This window comes from Octodon degus, unplaced genomic scaffold (genome assembly GCF_000260255.1).
Source record: "Octodon degus isolate 3935 unplaced genomic scaffold, OctDeg1.0 scaffold00019, whole genome shotgun sequence".
NCBI classification, from domain to species: Eukaryota; Metazoa; Chordata; class Mammalia; order Rodentia; family Octodontidae; genus Octodon; species Octodon degus.
Window position 1 is genome coordinate 3,577,587 of NW_004524595.1, and position 18,764 is coordinate 3,596,350.

The 18,764-nt window shown below is 48.0% G+C and overlaps 1 protein-coding gene across 1 annotated transcript in view; it reads right to left on the reverse strand.

The window, feature by feature from the left end:
- The window catches only part of Plb1 (phospholipase B1), a 97,854-nt gene extending 79,792 nt beyond the window's left edge, over window positions 1–18,062 (reverse strand). The window contains exons 1-9 of the mRNA XM_023711025.1: window positions 17,799–18,062; window positions 17,429–17,480; window positions 15,583–15,669; window positions 9,816–9,881; window positions 8,520–8,582; window positions 7,819–7,898; window positions 6,935–7,010; window positions 5,989–6,087; window positions 4,728–4,784 (exon numbers count right to left, since the gene is read on the reverse strand). Coding sequence (XP_023566793.1) covers window positions 4,728–4,784; window positions 5,989–6,087; window positions 6,935–7,010; window positions 7,819–7,898; window positions 8,520–8,582; window positions 9,816–9,881; window positions 15,583–15,669; window positions 17,429–17,480; window positions 17,799–17,848 — 630 coding nt within the window. The 5' untranslated portion in view covers window positions 17,849–18,062. The remainder of the gene's footprint in view (window positions 1–4,727; window positions 4,785–5,988; window positions 6,088–6,934; window positions 7,011–7,818; window positions 7,899–8,519; window positions 8,583–9,815; window positions 9,882–15,582; window positions 15,670–17,428; window positions 17,481–17,798) is intronic.
- Window positions 18,063–18,764: the final 702 nt, after the last annotated feature.

An 18,764-nucleotide genomic window follows, 5' to 3' on the forward strand; every position in this document is an offset into this window, starting at 1 on the left:
ACATCCTTTCGCTCATCTTGCCCACTTCCTGTGTCCATACAAACCCAGGCCTGATGGAGAACTGAGCCTCCTACCACTCACTTGACATAGCTGCAAGTGGAGCCGGTTTGGGGCCTGGGCCAAGCAAGTCCCATGTCTCTAACTGGGGCACAGAGATATGGTGACAAGGGACACAGCTCAGGCTCCACACTCACAACCAGCCAGGATACCTAGGGAGTTAGGAAAGGGTGGTGTGGTCCTGACTCTGGAATAAGCAACTGCTTAAATGACAGTAGTAACAGCATAGGCAACGGCGCATGGTACATGTAGCAGCAGGCGAAAAGAGCAGATTACAAAGGTAAAAGGGGCAAAGAAAGGTAGTCGAATAATTGAGTGAAAGTGGAGGCTTTCCTTGTTGTTACTTACTATGCTCATTCGACATGTCTAAATGATTAAAGCAAACACTTATGGCTTTGAGAGAATATAGATTTTTCTTTTACATGGGATATTTTCTACTCTTTGAACATTTCATGTTTGGGTCTCAGCTTTGCAGCACAGAGTCTGGGTTCTGGTGGCACCTTTGTCCTCACGTTCCTTTTAACAGGGGATGCAGGAAGCTGGTGGTTGGGTCCCCCACTGCAGTCAGATTCTGCGTTTGGCATGAGGATTTCAGATCCCCTAGCAACACCTGAGCCAGAAGCTGTGACCTGGCCAACAAAGAGCCAGGAGGACCTTTACCCAACAGGAGAAAGGCTTGACCCAAAAGGAAGGAGAGGCAGATAAGGAGGTGTCATTAAGGTCACATCTGGAAAAGGAGCAGCAGCCCAATAGCCTCGGGGTGGGGAGGAGCTTGGCTCGCCTAGGCCTCTTTCGGTTTTATTCTGAGAGTGGCCCCTGGGGCCCTCAGAGAAGCTCCCAAAGGGTGCTCACGCCTCACTCCCCTCTTCTTTTCGCCAGTCTTCCAAAAGTTTAATCAGTGAGAATCCAGAGAGAATCCTTGGAGACACACATGTAAATGATTCCGATCCAATGGATAGAAACTGAGCCTATTTTTCAAAGATCTTAGAAAAAGGAGACACAGATTTACCCCCAATAAATCCATTTCTATTAAAGATCTTGCCTTAAATGTGTCTGTTAGTCTTCTGCATCCTTCCGTTTCCCACTAATCTCCCTTACATCTGCTCTAATCGTGTATCCTCAGCAAGGATGGAAAATGACCTGGTTACTTCAGAGAATCCCTTTCTCCCTCACCATCCTGTGCTGTGCGCAGAGGAGTACATGCTACTTTTATTTTTATTTATTTATTTATTTATTTATTTTTTACTGCCAGAACACTGCTCTTTCATTCCATTTTTCTGGCCCTTAAACTCCTTGCATTTCCTTGCACTGTGAAATTAGCTAGTATAGGAGGCATGAAGGAGGACCTTTACAAAAAAATCCTCTTTTGGGGCCTATATAGCCCAGTGGTAGAGCACTTGCCTAGCGTAAGAAAGGCTCTGTTCTGTCCCCAGTGCTACCAGGAAAAAAAAAAAAAGTCCTCCAAGGAGGAGAATTCTTTCTCAAGAGTGAGCAATTCCCACATTCCCTATCCTAGTTGATGGCCCCAGCACTTTGTGCAGTGTTCGGACAAAGTTGGGTCAGTGATTGTTGAAAGCCTTTGGGACCCGAGTTCCCTAGGAGTAGGTCCCTTAGATACTATCACTGTGCAAGAATTCCCAGAAACTCCGGAGGTGGCAGCAGAAGGGCACCAGAAAGAGCTCTGTGCTGAACACTAACTCCTCTGCCGCACGCCTGGCTCATGCCCCAGGGGACAGTCCTAGGCCTGCTGTCCAAAAGGCCAATCACCACTGCAGGTGTTTTTCCTCTCTGTCCTCAGGGCTCAACCTGTCATGGGCTGGGCCAGGGAAGGCAGAGGTCTGTGTGCGGCTGTGAGCTGCAGAAACCCTCTCCCTACACGTGCATTCTGGGTGCAGTCAGGACCAAGGGGTTGGCCTGGGCCCCATAGTCACAGAGATCCTATGGTTCACTCTCTGCTCCTCCCTGAGGGTCAGGAAAAATAGGTGCACAGAGAAGCTCAGAGGCTCCGACTCGCAAAGCCAAGGGCCTGGGGTGTGGTGAGTGCCACAAGGCACCACAGAGGAAGCGACCACTCTCTCCAGCAAACCACAGTCCACAGCTTCCCCAGGAGTTCCTGGAGGCTCTGCAGCCCAGGAAGGGGGCAGGGAGTCCCCCAGGGCATCCCTTCCCTAGTTTTCTCTAGAACTCACAGGCCAGAATCCTGCTCCTCCTGCTCCTCACTGAGGAGCCCTCACCGTGAGCATAGGACAGGTGGACCTGACTCTCATGGTAATGGCCCCAATTAAGCCTAATGCAGCAGAAATCAAGGAGTAAAGGCACTGCCTGCCCCAGGTCCCAGGGGGACATGATATTAAACCCACAAGGAGAAGGAGCCCCAACTCACTAGTCTGTTCACCAGCCCTCAGGCTGACTGAGGTCATTGTACCCGTATCTCAGGGGAAAATGTAGAGGCCTCAAAAGACCACACCACTTGCCTGAAGAAACAACCCAAAACAGGACAGGAACCAGACCCCGGTTTTCTGGCTTCCGGCTCTGTGCTCTTCACCCTCACCTATCTTGGATCACTTGTGGATGGTTTCTGGCCTGCAGGAGCTGCAGGATTCTGGCCTGTGAGTTCTAGAGAAAACTAGGGAAGGGATGCCCTGGGGGACTCCCTGCCCCCTTCCTGGGCTGCAGAGCCTCCAGGAACTCCTGGGGAAGCTGAGGACTGTGGTTTGCTGGAGAGAGTGGTCGCTTCCTCTGTGGTGCCTTGTGGCACTCACCACACCCCAGGCCCTTGGCTTTGCTAGTCGGAGCCTCTGAGCTTCTCTGTGTGCCTGCTCTTCCTGATCCTCAGGGAGGCTAGAAGGCGCGAGGTGTGCAGCACACCCGCCTGTGTGCACTGGTATGTCTCTCCACAGCCCAATAGAGGTAGTTATTATTACTGCTGCCACCAACAGCATGGACAATCAACAGTAGGAAGAAAATAGAAAAAGAAAGGAACCTCGCCTTGCCCCCATCTTTCTCCAGGCACTCTCTGTCAGGAGTTCAATGTTTGTTTTCTGGGTCTTATTATTCCCATGCCCACTGGGTGAGGCCAGCCTTCTTTGACTCCTGCTGCCACATTTGATGCACTCTTCTCTCCACATCCCTTATTCCCAGAGTCCTCAACTTCAACAAGACTCTGAGCCACCTCTAATCCCACCTCACAGCCTCTCCTCCCCTCACTTGAGGTCCATGTTGCCTTCGAGTGCACAGCTGGCTCACCTCGCTGGCTGAGTGGCTGCTTGCCTGTTCCTCTGGTTACCTGACCTTCCCAGCTATACCTCGGGAGCTCAGCTCCACGAGGACAGAGGCCACACTCAGTGTTTCTTGTACTTCCTCCGCTCCCAGCACAGGACACACTGCAGGTGCCAGTCATCAGTGAGGAGAAAGGTGATGTAGGAGGAGGAAGACAGAGATCTGGCTGAGCTGGAGCAATGGCCTTCTCTGCCTGAGAAGCGGGTGGGAGGGCAGCCCTGCTTGGAGGGTGCGATATCCTTTCTCTGCCCCTTGCAGCAGCTCAGCAACCAAGTGCTTCTCTGGGGAATAGCTCACCCTAGCTCAAGTCTACTAACCACCATCCCTGCCCAAAGAAGTCAAGTGCCTTGTCTGAAGGCCAGGGTGCTTCATCCATTGGGCTGTCCCCTCCCTGCCTGCTTGCTGCTGTACTGGCTGCTCACACTCTCAGCACAGCACACCCGCTGAGACAGATAATCTAAGACAGAAGAAAAACAAATTTGTCACTGGAGTTCTAAAAATAGGGTAGCTTGGATGGGGAAAAATAAATGGCAAAAGGAGGCCCCTGCCTGGTTCTCTGGAAAGATCCAAGGCTTGGTGTTGCAGTCCCTGCATTGACTGATCCCTAAGATTGCCAGGGCACCTTCAGGATCCAAGAATCCTGTCATTATCGCAGTACAAAGAGCCAACACATGCAGAGACTGCACTATGGGCCAGGACTGGGTTACACACTGAATGTGTGGGATGTGGGGAGATAGCAAATGTCTTGTTCTGGGGGCTGAACTCAGGGGCTCACACTAAGCTATATCCCCAGGGCCATCAGGCCATCCATCCATCCACCCATCCATCCATCTAACCACTTAAGTCAGGTCTTGCTAAATTGCCCACACTGGCCTTGAATTTAAGATCTTCCTGCCTAGGTTTCCTGAATAGCTGGGATTATAAGTGTGTGCTGTCAAGGCCAGCTGTGGCTGGGGCTTTGCAGAAAGGAGTTGAGTCCACACAGAAATATGAGGTAGGGTTTGGATCAGAACCCATATCTTTGCCACTCTGAAGTCCATGCAGGTTCTAGGCACTACTTTGAACTTCCATGTCTGCATGATGCTGCCTAGGTATGTGAGAAAGCTGGGTAGGGATGAGGATGAGCCTGTGCCCAAGAGCCCCACTCAAAGCAGGTATTGTACAGACTCCAAGGAAATGGTTCTGCCTCCAAGGAAACAGTAGGCCTGTGCCTGGCAAGCGATAGACCAGCCCTGGGACCAGGAGGCTGAGCTCCCAGAGGAAGAGATGGGCTGGCACTAGGCCTGAGAAGTCTTCTTGGTGTCCTACAGCCCCTCCTCAGCACAGTGGCACTGTGGGTGCTGTGATGACATCAACCCTACCTCTGCTTTGGTGGCCCTACCCCCACTCACCATGTTGTTCCAGAGGCTCAGGGCAAGTGTGGTGGGGTCCTGGGATGGGGACCCTTCCTGTAAGAGAAGCAGGTAGAAAGGAGCTAATCAGAGGTGTGACAGCTACACACTCCAGCAATTTCTTTGGCACAAAGCTAGGTGGTCCTGACCCATCCCACCTCCCTTTTGCCCCTCAGTTCCCCACTCCAATCAATATCATTAGAATTTATGGGAGCATTGTGTGGGTTCAGGTCTCAAAGGCCAGGGCCAGTAGGGGTAGGGTAAGTGTCTGGTTATTCCAGGTGTCATGGGCTTGCCAGAATCAAAGTCTCAAAGCTGCAGGGAACAGGGAGCCATCTAGGTGTGGTCTGCCAGGATGGGGAAGGGGGCCAGAAGCCTGCTCTTCTTTCCCTCTGCTTGCATGCCTGCTTCCCTCTCTCTCTTTTGACAGGTAGTTCTCTCTCTTGCTAGGTAGTTCTGACTGGCAGTGAACTCACTATGTCACTCATGCTGGCCTTGAATGTATTGCCCCCTGTCCCCGCTCCCAGGTGCTAGGATCACAGGTCTGTGCCACCACACCCTGATCTTGTCTGCTTTAAACATCAGATGTGTTCTGGAGGTGGCCCAAGGACCTCTATGGATAGGAGCCAGGAGGCTGCAGGAAGCAAGTGTTCCCAGACACAACCTTAGGGCTCAGGCTTCAGGGACCCTGGGAGCAAGTATGGCACCATGCCCAGGGCCATGTGATCTTGGCAGACCCTGCCCAGTGACCCTTCAGGGATGGATGTGGAAGAGGACGTGAGGATTGCTGGGAACCTTGGAGGTGCCATCCTGAATAATAACAACAGCTGAGAGGTGCCCAGTTCTTCCTGTGAATTAGCTCATGTGGTCCTGACAACCACTGCAGAGACAGGGAATAGCAACAGCGATTCTGACTTTACAGATTTCAAACTGAGGCACAGCAAGCTCAGCCACTTGTCCCAGGTGACCAGCTGGCCCATTCCAGAGCCAGGTATGGAGGCCAAGGCATGCAGCCTTAAGTTCCTGCCTTTCATCTTGGGCTCCCTGCCTCTAAGAGCCTGCTTCCTGGGGCTATGCAGTCCCTTAGGGAAATTACATTGAAAAATGTAAGAGCACATTTTGCCATTGACCCCGAGACTAAGTGTCCCAGGTTCCGTCAACTAGACTGGGCTGGGGATTCTGCAGGGCCACAGGTGAGAGCTGATGCATGGTCCAGGCCTCCCCAAGCCCACACCATTGGCATCACCTGCAGTTCACTCACCACAGGAGGTGACACCTCATAGAAGAAAGGCTGGAAAACCACTGCAAAAGACTCCTTCTCATTGAAGCTGCTGGCAGCCAGGAGGTGGTCCCAGGCTTCCTGAGAACGGAGCAGAGGGTATATCCAGGGGTGCAGGCCAGCCAGAGCTGCCCGACGTCATGAGGGCTTCCCAGCAGCCCCTCACACAGAGCCACCCTTTGTGCTTGCTGTCCAAGAAAACACTCTGGAAGGTCACTCTCCTCTCATGCTTTGGACTACCAAGGACCTATACTGAGCTCTCTTTTGCTCCTGAACCTCCAGCCCTCAGGCATGCTGGAGGGAACCTGCAAAGAACTTGCTAGAAGCCTAAGAAGCGCTAGGCAGCCCCGAACACCCTGCGGTCTGTGCTCCCAGCCATGAGCTTCCTTAAAGTGTTGGCATTTCCAGAGTAAGCAGCATCCCCCAGAGCTCACTTGCAACTGTCTTCTTAAACATAGGTCATCGTGATAAGTCAGGTTAGTGGGGACTGAGCTTTGAGTGTTTGCTGAGGAGGATCATGGCTTTCATTGTGCTTTCTGTGCTCTGTAAGTGTTTCTTCTGTCAGCTGAAACACATATCTTTGGGATCCCTGGCTTCTTTTGGTCTGAAGCCTGGGGTACACCCCACCTGGGCAAAACCAGCTCACCAGCCACAGGTGTGGCAGAAGGAGTGATGATGAGAGGTGTCTCAGAACGAGTTTGCAAAGCTCCGCACGCTATGTTGACTAGAGCATCAACACAGGCCCCACATTGCACACAGGGATGTGAGCTCACTTGTCACGGGGAAGCGAACACAGAATAGTTCCCTTTGGATCCCGACTCTTAGTTCAGCATGAGCAAACTCAGCTCCTGGTCCCCAGCATGTCTGTTTTGCTCCCCAACCACCCCCAGGCATGAGCCAGCAGCCCAGACCCCAGCAGTGGGCTCACCTGATAGGACCACTGCATTACAACCGTGGCCAGCTTCGAGTTCTCCCCTGAGCAACCGCAGGACTGTGGTCTGGGCCTGTGTGGATGAAAACAGGAGGGAAATGAGAGCCTGGGGCTGCCTCTAGGGGTAGGATGCGGGGCTGGTGAGGCCTGGGAGTCACTTGGGGCAGGGAGGGGGGAACTGGGGTCCTAGGAGAAATAGAAGCAAGGCAGCAAAGGTTAGGGACAGAAAGGACCCAGGTGTGAGGCTTTTGAGCCTGTGGGCTGTGGAGATGATTGTCTTCTCCCCATCCTTCTCCTTGCACCTGCCTTCCCTTCCCCTACTCTCCACTCCTTTCTTCTTCCTTCCTCTTCAAACCCTCCTTTCCTGGTAGTCCTGTCCTCTGTCCTTTCTCCAGATGTCCTTGCTCTGACTTTTTCTACATGAACTCCTTTGCTTGGTTTCAAGTCAGGATTTTTAAGCTATGATTCCCAAAAGTTTAAATGCTATGAAAATTATCAGAAATATATGCAGGTCAAGTTGTGAGAAGTTAAATACACTTAGGCAGCATTCATTTCCACCTGGTTTCTGGAAGTTATACTTCTTGGCTTAGAGTTGTTTTCCTAAAACAGGCTTCTAAATGCTCTGATCATTCTGGTTGACAGAGGGCCTCTAGTGCCCCACCAACCTGACTGAACAGTTAAACCTTTAATGGGGCCCCCAAAATAGTACTTAACAAGGGGCTTTCTACCCCCAGACCGTGTCAGTCACATGTACTACTGAAGCTCTCCAGCCTCCACACTTGGGGACCCCTTGGGGGACAGATTGTCAGGCATGCCCATGTAGGGCCTGGCACAGGGCAAGCATACAGCACATGTTCATCCCATTTCACATCCATTTTTACCTGAGCTGAGTCTCCTGATGCCAGCGAGGCATGGCCACAACCTCAGAGAGATCCACCAGGTTCACAAATGCTCTGGGGACCTAAGTGGACACAAGGAATATGAAGGTGATTACTGGCTAACCTCCATGACTGCCTGAGGGCTCTCTGGAGTCCCCCCGGTTGGGCCTACTTTGAGGACTGTCTCTTGGGAGATACTCAGTTGAGGTTAGCCCATGACTTCCTCTCTACAGCTGTGCTTTTGCCTCTTACTTCCTTCATGGTGGGCAGGATACTTCCCAGCTCAAAACCAGTAGTGCCACAGACTAAGAAACGCAGGGGCAGATGGAAGCCACAGCACAGCCCCCAAGCTCTCAGAACCTGAAGAGCTACTATGGTAGCTCTAGGAAGAGGACTCTAGAGGTTCTCCAACCCTCTGGCCATCATTGCCCCAGACTTGGTTGGAGAGTGGCCTCAGCAGGACCACAGAGTGCCCAGGAACCAATCTGCCTCTGGAAACATCCTTTGTGTGAGTGCATGCCCTAACCTGACCCGCACTGTTGTTTCAGAGGCTGACAACATGGATTCTCTGGCGTTCTCTTCCCCTAAGGGTCTTGCTTTCCCTCTCAGGGGTCCATTTTCCCCACTCTGGCAGATTGGGCCAGAACCCACTCCCAGCCCTTGGCAGGGCCCTGGGTCTCATAGGGCACAGAGTATGGCCTCACCTCCTGGTACAGGTAGTGCAGCACCTCAGCCAGCTTGTCCATGTCCCTCATCAAGGGTCCATTCTGTGAGAGAAGAAGTGAACTAAGTGAGGCAGTATCAGGGAAGAAATGAGGCTGAGATGCCCAGATCCAGGCAGGTCACTCTAGAAGGGTCCTGGACAAAGCCCTGATGGAGACCCCTTTTCCCACAACAAGTACAGAGTTCCCAGTGCATCTTCTTTGTGAGGGGTATACATTTCTGGCTTCCCAAATTGTCATCTACCAGAAGAAAAAAACCAAACTCCCAGGTGAGAGGCTCTGAGTCAGGAAAGGGCAAGCCCAAGTGTTGTGGTTTGTATCTAAATGTCCTCCCGAAGCCTCACATAGTCATCGGAGTGGACTTTTCAGAGAGGGCTGAATGGAGTTTGTGATTGATTTATAGGCCAGTGCTGGGATTAAGAGTATGAGTGCTACACTAGCCCAGAGTAGGCAGCCGGCCTGCAGTACAAGGCGCAGAACTCTTGTTGCTTTTGCCATCTCCCACTATCATGAAGAGTTGCCCCCTTCCGCCACATGCCAACCTGCCTTAGAGCCAGCCAAACTGAGCTAAGCAACTCACAGCTTTCTCTCTTAACTTTGGGCACTGGATATTTTGTCTCAGCAATGAGAAAAGTAACTAAGGCCTTAGAGCAAGGTCAGAAACACCTGGTATGATGGTGATGTTTGAATTGGGGGGGGCAAGGCTTATTTTCAAAGGCTCATAGAATCACTTTTATCTGTAGAAAATCAGGTCTACAGGGACACACAGCAAATCCTGGAATTAAGGCCCCAGATGGGCCCTGCAACTTCTAAGGATGGAAGGCAGTGGTGGCAAACCTACAGCACGCATGCTGTGGCCGGCTGTTCAGTATCACGGAAAGTTCTAACAGGGTCACCATTGCGGACACAAAGTAAGATCTCTTTTCTAAAATGCTTTGGGACCAGAAGTATTTCAGATTTTGGAGTTTTCTGGGTTTTGGAATATTTGCGTAGACTCGCCACTTAAACAACTCTAACTCAAACCTAAAATGCTCAAAAAGTTTTGGACTTTGAAACATTTTGGATTTCAGACAGGGATGGCCAACCAGTACCATTTTGTTTACTCTCTTCCTGCCACATTTGCACTGAGTAATAGAAAGGTTGCTAGAGAGCGAGCACAAGAGAGGGCCCCTAGGACCTAGGTGCGTGCGTAAGCACACCCCTACCCACCCCCACTTCCTCTCTGCTGGTGATGACAATGAACAACTGACAGCACCTCAAAAACTGACTCTGGTTTACCTTTTCAGTACGAAATATAAATAAATAGAAGATGGACTCCCAAGCTGCCTGCAAGCTGCCTGTTCCCTGTGGCAACTTGGTTTAGAGAGAAGACAAAGATGTCAGAGGCATGGTTTTGTTCTCTGGGAGGAGGGATGACACACGAGACAGGCTGCCAGTCACAGAGGAGGACTGCAAGGCAGGGCGTAGGGAGCGATGGCAATGCCCTCGTCTCTCCAGTCTGTTCCCGCTGTGGGAGGCCAGCTCGGTCAGGTCTGTAAAGCCTTCTAGCTGTTTGTTTTTTTTTCCAAATCTCTCCCTGAGCTCGACACTGACCATCACACCTTCCCTCCTAAAGAGCCCTGGGAGCCACCTAACAATGCCCTTGCTGCCCTTCTGAGCCAATTCAGGATGAGCATCTTCCTCAGGGGAACCCGGGGAACACTGTTTGGCTGACTTGAGTGCAAACTCCTAACCAGATGTTTTGTTCACAGCTGTACAGGGAATGGGGCCCATCTTCCAGGCACTGAATGGTCATTGCATGGGCTGGCGACTGTCCCAACTCTTCGAGGGAGACATTGTGCTCCTAGAACACGCCCCTCTTCTATATGGCCACACATAGTGTAACCTCATGGAGCCCACATTCAGGGAAAATCTTATTTTCCTTGATGAGCTTGTGTCCTTCCACTTCGTTTTTGCCCCCAGACTCAGCAGAATGTCTATTACAAATACATGTCCAAAGCCAGCTTTCATTAATAAACAAAGTTACCGTAAAAGTTAAGTCTAATAAATTATTTACTTGGGATTTATTCCAGGGAAGGTGATTGTTAGGTTAAAAGATAAGAACAGTTTTAAACTTTCTGACTCACACCGCCAGTGCAAGCTCACGAGTGCTGACACGTTTCTAATGGCATCAGCAATAAATAAATAAATGCCTGTTTTCTTGTCATGCCATTGGGGTTCTTCCTTTTTTCACTCTTTTCTGATTTTTACCTTACTCACTCATAAAACTAGACATTAACTGGGGAACACGAAGTGAGCACTCAATCCAGACCCGGAATGCATTAGTGTCACTGCTGTGAGCCTGGTCATCATTTACCTCTGAGGGTGAGACATTGCTATTGACTAATGAATAGCTCCAATTTCACTCACTCATGACTTTGGTCCTAAGCAGCCCTTTAAGAATGAACACAAGCCCTTGTCTACTCCTCACTAAAAGACCCACATTCTCAGGAGAAGAGAAATCCAAGTCCTAGTGCCAGACAGTAGTCCAACATTTCTTCTTCATGGTAAAGCCCTTTTGTTTATATGAACTTTAAGGGGCTGGGGAGATAACTCAGTGGTCTAAGCACCTGCCTAGCAAGCTCAAGGACCTGGATTCATTCCCCAGCTGTGCCGCTGAAACTGAGTGGTGGCATATGCTTATAATCCCAGCTCTGGGGAGGCTGGGACAGGAGGATCACTATGAGTCTGGGCTGTGTGAGACTCAGTACCAAATAAGATTTAAAAAAAAAAAAAATATATATATATATATATATGTATATATGAACTTTGAGGAACTGCTGAAACAGAGCCAGAAAAGGCTGCTCTATGAAGTCAGGTGGGAGCCAGGAGTCTGCCTGTTCAAACTTTGCCCTCAGAGGCACCTGTTGTGAACATTTTGACAACCACTGAAGGAGTGACAGTACCTGACAGGTGCTTGGAGGAATATAAAAACGAACAGCAAGAACTCTACTGAGGATGTGAAACTACAGCACGGGAAGAGCCTAGAGTGCGCCAGGGCCAGGGACACTGCTGGGAAGACCAGACAGGGAGTGTGATTTGGCTGAGGAGGGTGGAGAAGGAGTGCTGCTGCAGCGAGCTAAATTTATGGAGAGCAAGTCAGTGGCTCGCGGCTCAGAAATCAGGAGTGAGGCACAGTCACTTTTATCATGTGTTTGCAACCAATTAAAAGTGTGAGTTTCTATGTGTGAATAAACTCAACCCTCGTGTATCAACATGGGAGATCTTGAGGGAATCTCACATATTAACAAAAAGCATTCTGTTTGATAGCAAATGTTGGAACTGCTCTTGGGAGAGGCGCCCTTAGACAGTCACAAGGGACTGTGGGAATATAGAAGAGCTGAACTTCTTTGGAGGGCAATTAGGCAGACTCTACTACAACTTGGAGTATATATCTGAGTACTGGTGATTCTTGCTGAAAATTTACTCTGGGCACTTGTCTTTGAGCTATTTTGACAAGGATTCACAGTATGAGATACACTTCTGATCCTAATCCAGTACTCATATCCATATGGAAATGAAGCAAAACTTTCATGAACCAATAATTGCTTTCTAGCTGAAATGGACTGGAATATTTTATCACTTACTCCATTCGATTTCATTTTTGCAGCCCTTAAAATTAATTTTTTTGGACTCATGGATGTCTTCCTGTTACAGTTTATATCTACATGACCCCCCCCCCAGAGCCTCCTCACTCCTAGACAGGGCTTTGGAAAGGTGACCAGATTAGGAAGGTGGGGTCCCTGACTTGCTGCCCAGGAGGCGAGGCCTGTTGGAAGAGGGGCATGGCCCTGAAGGGTCTATCTTCCTTCCAAGCTCCTTCCTGGATTCCCTCTGCTTCCTGTTCATCATGCTGTGAGCTGCTACCTCCCACTGTGCACCTCTGTCAAGCTGTCCGTGCTAACAGCCAGCCCAATTGCCAAAATAAGCCTCTCCTTCCTTAAGTTGTGGCTATTTTGTCCCAGCAGCGAGTAAAGTGACTAGCTCAATTCTAATCCACAGTTTGAAAATCACCATATCTAGAAAATACTTTTGCATGTTTAAGTAAATGAACAAGTTTGCTTGTTATAGAATTGCTCATAACAGTGAAATTAAAAATACCTAGATGGCCATCAACATGGTTATGGTTAAAGAAAATATAAATTTGCACAGAATACACTGCGTTAAAGTAGCAGGAATAAATTCAATCTGTGTGTTATTAACATGACTAGCTCTTCAAAGTAGTTGGTTAACAAAAAATTTACAAAATATTCTATTTATGCTAAGTCTCATGTCTATCAACATGAATGAAAATAATGCTAAGGTTCATAGACATGTTTAAAAGTTTGGAAAAAAGAAACACAAATGGCTAAAAAATGTAAGAAAAATGCTCAAAACCATTACCATCAGAGAAGTGCAAATCAAAACTATGAGATGTCATCCCATCCTAGTTCGAATGACTATAATCAAAACAAATCGAAGGAACTCTTATACACTGTTCATGGAAATGTTAGCCAGTACAGCCATTATGGAGAACAGAACAGAGGCTCTTTAAACACTTAAAAACAGAAATACCACATGGCCCAGCTATCCCACTTCTAGTTATACATCTGAAAGAAATTAAACAGCCTACCAGAGAGATATTCGCTCACCCATGTTTACTGTAGCACTAGTCACAAGGGCTAAGATATGGAATCTATGCAGGTGTCTATCGACAATGAATGGATAAAGAAATGTGATGTATGTACACAATGGAGTATTATTCTGTCATAGGAGGAATTAAATCCTGTCACTGATAGCAAAATTGATAGAAATGAGGACATTATGTAAAATAAGACAGATGCAGAAAGATAAGGACAGTATGTTCTCTCCTGTATGTGAAAGAATTAAAAGTTGACCTGAGAGTAAAATAGTGATTACCAGGGATTGGGAAGTGTTTCAGGGGGTGGAATGGGGATTGGGAATTTGATCATTTCATATTGTATGCCTGTATGAAAATATCACATAGAACTTCATTAACATGTACAATTAATATATGTAAATAAAGTAAAGAATATTACAATTTAGGGAAGGGAGGCTGGGGAGATGGCTCTGTGGAATAAGCGCTTCCCTGGCAAGTGTAAGGGTCTTCTGAGTTCAATCCCTGTGTTCAAAAAAAAAAAAAAAAAATTTAGAGAAAGGGACTGAGAAGAAAAACAGTGATAAGATTAGGGTGCTCGTCGAAGTAAATTTTAGCTTCACCTGTAATGTTTCAGTCTTTTTAAAAAAACATTTGTCTATTGCATGTGGAACTAAAAATAAAAGCAAACAATGCATAACTGGGATACATGTACAAAAGAATATGTCACATATGCAGGAATGCCTGAAGGGATAGCTTGAAGAGTACAAGAATTTATGTGGGAATGTTTGACTGCAAGTGAGAGTACATGGAAGAATCACGAAGGAGTGTAAGCAGCCATGAAAGTGTAACATACGTTATGAAATCAAACTCTAGCATGAACAAACTCATCACAAATACAGTGTCATGCCTCTGCATGTAAGAAAACAGTAAATCTACACGTGACTATAACAATGCACGGATGGAAAAGTGAATGAGTGGCTATATAAAGAGATGCTGTGATGCCAAAATGCTTATTTGAATATTTCAGCACAAGAATTCTATTATGGTGTATGTAGGTGTCCCCCCAAAGCCTCATGGAGTTGTGGGGTGCTTCTGGAGTTTGTGATTATTCTGGGTGTGGATGCTGTACTTGCCCTGGGGTAGGTAATTTGCATTACATTGAAAGGAGGGGAGAGAGGCCAGCAGGCTGCCTGGGCTGCTACCACTCCCTTGGCTGTCTTGCTCTTTGCCACCACCAGGAAAGGTTATTCTGTGCCATGTGCCACGCTGTCTTGGAGCCAGCTGAGTATGGACCTTCAGTAACTGTACGCTAAATAAACTTTCCCTTCCTTCATTTTGAGTGTCAGGCATTTGTCCCAGCAATGAGAGAAGAGTAACCAAGACAAAGGCATTAAACTCAGGAATTAAGGCTGGTATGCATGAAAGGACTAAGAAGAGGGGAGTGGCATGTAAATTTCACTTGGCCCTGGCCAAGAACAGAGGGTGGCCTGAAATAAAGAGCCTTCATGGTCTGTGTGCCACACACCCAGGAAAGCTGCAGGAATGTTCCTGATCAATAAGAGCTAACCTGGAAGAAGTCAGTCTTCTCTTAGGGTTCCCATCACTCAAGGAAGGGGAGTTTTTATGGTGGTCAGGGGCTTGGTCACAGGGAGGCAAGGAGGAAGCAGGAGAGGGGCCCAAAGAGGGGGAGAATAACACCTCAAGAAGGTTCACTCTTGCCTGTGCCGTGGCCTAGCAGAGGCCCTGGGAGAGTGGCTGAGAGGACAGTGGACAGGCCATGAGACTGTCATAAGCAGCAGGGACACCCTTGTGGCAATCATGCATCAGATTCCTGGAAAGAATCTGTCTGCCATTTGTCACCATAGCCTTGGCTTCTCAGCTACCCATCACACTTTCAACTGATCATAACCTGGTTGATCTTCATAAAAGACTTTAGTCATGGAGAGCTGCTTACACGAATAGTAATAAGTGAAGCCACATGCTCCATGACCTGTTTCCAGGAAAGCCCAAGAGCCTAGATGCTGTAATCTACAGCTGACCTTAGGTCAGCAGCACCCTTTTGATTACAACTAGAGTTCATAGGCCAAGGGTCACAACAGATATGCATTCTGCTTTATTTATGAATGTTTTTAATACCACCAAACTGTTCATTCAAAAATGGTTCAGATGGTCAATTTTATGTTATGAATATTATATCAGAACACAACCCGGAGAAAAAAGAGCAAACGCAAAACATATGCCCATGTGGGTTTTCGTGAGTGGTGATTCACTCACTCACCCACCCATCTGCTGTAATTCCGAAATAGGTGATCTTGCCCCAGCCTGGCACAGACGGACAGACAGCAGTAGTTCTCTCTCCCTGACCCCAGCCTCTGAGATCTCCTGGCCTCCCAACCTGTGGTTTACCTCATGAGCAGAGGGACACAGATAACACAGGCTTGTGTTACTGAAGAACACGTTGATGAGTTTCCAGTCATGTTGAAAATCAAGTTGCTAAAGAGAAATCACATAAAAAAGAAAGCGTAGTAAGACCTTAGGCCCGAAGAACTTCTTCCCATGTCTTCCAATTTCATAACCCACTCCCATCCTAATTGTATGTATGACTTTGTAATCAGAAGCAAAAATGGCAGGAGTCTAGAGCAGTACAACTACTAGAAGGCAATTGGCAAAATATAAAAACATTTTCGAGGGCATACCTTTGAATCCTACAGTGTCATTTCCCATAATTTATTTTAAGGAAAAAAGGATACATTAAATATTTAGCTATAATGATGCCTTGTTCATAACAATGAAAAGCTAGAACCAACATGTCTAAAATAGGCAATTACTACATAAATTATGGCACATTCATAAGATGAAGCATTATGTGATTACTAAAATGATGCTGGAAAATGTAATTATTGCCATTGGAAATAATATATTGAGAAAAATAGGCTATAAAAAGTATCTACATCCAGTAACATCCCTGTTTCATAAAGTGTATACTGACATTTATATACTGAGCAAAACCGTGGAAAGGACTATGGACCGGGTTATTAACAGTAATTATCTTTGGCTATTAGGTTTAAAGATGTTTGCTAATATTCTTTTTGTTTATCTGTATTTTCTGATTTTTCTATAATGAATATATGTTACTTGCATAAGAAAAACAAACTCCTATTCTGTTCTTCTGAGGCAGAGTCCTGTGGCCAAGGAACACTGGACTGCGAATCAAGCACTTTACATTTTAGCTCTAACTCGGGGTGTGATTTGGGACCAGTCACATGACTGCTTGGACCTTTAGTTCCTCATCTGTAATAATTTGGGGTTTGCTTCAGGACCTCCCAGCTATCTGAAGGATGGTTATACTCTGTTATCATAGAAATTCTGGTATTGTCCTGTTGAGGGAAACCAACACTTCATGCCACAGCTTGCACAATGGCTGGCCCTGTGTAACTTGGAATGGCCTCTACTTTAATTCCTGACCCTTTGATGTCTGCTTGGCTGACTAAGACAGCAGCTTCCCTTGGGTCCAGGGCTGCAGGCACAGCCATCAATTAAAGCCAGGCTGGTGCAAAGCCTGCCTTGATTTGACACTTGCCCACAAAAGATTGCAACACAAAAGACTGCAGGATGCTTATTACAAACTTATGTAAGTAACTGGGCAGAGAGCATCTGAATTTTTAGAAGCATAGATAACAAGGTGTTCATCATAGTATATCTTATAGAGGCCTCTATCCTAAAAGCTAAAATTAATATGGTAATTATTAATGTTAGCAACCACCATTTTTCAATGACGACAGCTACAGAAGTTTACTGAGGCTGCTCTGGGCATGCTCAATAACTCATTTAATGTCCATAGACCTTATGCAGCAAGCTCCTTGACTACGCCCATAAGTAGGGAAATCAAGTCTTAGGAGGTTGAGTGCCTGACCCGGCATCACACAGAATGGTAGAAAACACAGCCAGTCTCAAGCCACTCTCTCTCTCTGGGACACAGCCACCAGCCTGTGTGGGGAGTCATTTACCCCATCCACCAAACTTCAGCAGTAGCACAGTCAACCACTCTGAAAGGAAGAGTTGGTTAGTCTTTTCTTCTAGTGACCTGCAGACAACCACAGTGGAAAGGGTGCCTCTGAAGAGCCCCTCACACACACTGGTGGCTGTGTTCACGGCAAGAGAGTGCCAGGACCATTACCACCCTGCGTGCTTGGTCTGATCGCCCGGCAGTAGCCACGGCAGCCAACCATGCCAGAGTTACATGGTCTCTTACCGAGTTCTCCTTCAAGCTCCTCACCAGTTCTTTAGCCTGAATCCATAAGTCTCTGTGCAGGGGGAGGGGAACAGAACAAAAAATCAGGGAGACAAAATTTTCCCGGGTCTGGAAGCTCACCCCTCACCCCAGCTGAAGTGCCAATCTCTGAGCCCAACTTTTAAAAAACAGCACAAGGGAGGCATTTCAGTTTTGACTTAATAACTCATTTAATCTTCCACAAACCTTATGCAGCAAGCTCTTATTTATTAACATCCCCCCCCCACTACTTTGAAGCCTATTTGACTTTGCCATCCCCCGAAATCCTACCACCTGCTTGCCTAAGACCAGCAGAAATACACGACCTTGGAAAGCCAGAACAGGAGCTTACTCAACACCATCATGGGGAGCAGGGCTCTTCCCGGGAGGGCATGTGGACATCAGAATAGAAGGACTGAAGTGTCTGATGATGTCTGAAAGGACTAAAGAGAGAGCTGGTCTGAGCCCTGGCCTTGACTGCTGGAAGTCACCTCTACAGCCCGCTCTTCTCTAGAAAGAGGTACCAAGGTTACTGCCCCTTTTCAAAGCATGGCCTTTGCACCTTGCGCCAGGGTTGAGGTCACCCCTTCAGCAGGCCCTGGAAGCCTCTGGAGCCGAGATAAAGCACCTGTGTGGTGGAGGCCAGGCCCAGTGCTAAATGTTTCCCTGCACTCCATCATTTAATCCTCAGTGGAAAAAAAAAAAAAAGAAAGAAAGAAAAAACCTCAAGTCAACACCATTTCTAGTTTAGTGAAGGAGAAAACTAAGGCAGAGGAACCAGCAAGCTGCCCAGGGTCTCTCAGCTACTGGAGCCTGCTAGGACTTGAACCATAGCTTGTGGATGCCAAGGCTTTGAACTGTCTGGGCTGTCCTCCAGTTCCCATCCTTCCTCTGGAGAGTGACAGAGGGGTGGGAAAACTCCAGGGAACACACAGAGAACACGTCCCAGTGCTGACAGCCAGAGCACTTCTAAAAATAGTGCTGTCAGGAGCAGTTGTGTCTTTCTCCCTAGGGAGGAGAGAGCAGAGCCAGAGAGTGTCACGGAGGGGCGGTGCCTCCCCAACCAGCTCTTTTTCCTTTGTCCCCATCCAGGAGTGCCTGGGGCTTTACAGTAGCAGCTCCCAGTGTTGGCTGGAAAGGGCCTCCCTGCAAGGAGAGCTGACTCTGCTGGCAACCAGCAGGGAGGGTTGTGCCAGAGCCAGGATAGAAGTCAGGAGACTGGTGGCTTGGCTTTGTGACTGGGCAGCCACCTAACTCCTGTGGGACATGGCAGTGGCTTCTTCTTTTGCCCAGATTAAAAGCTTCATTTTCTCTGTGC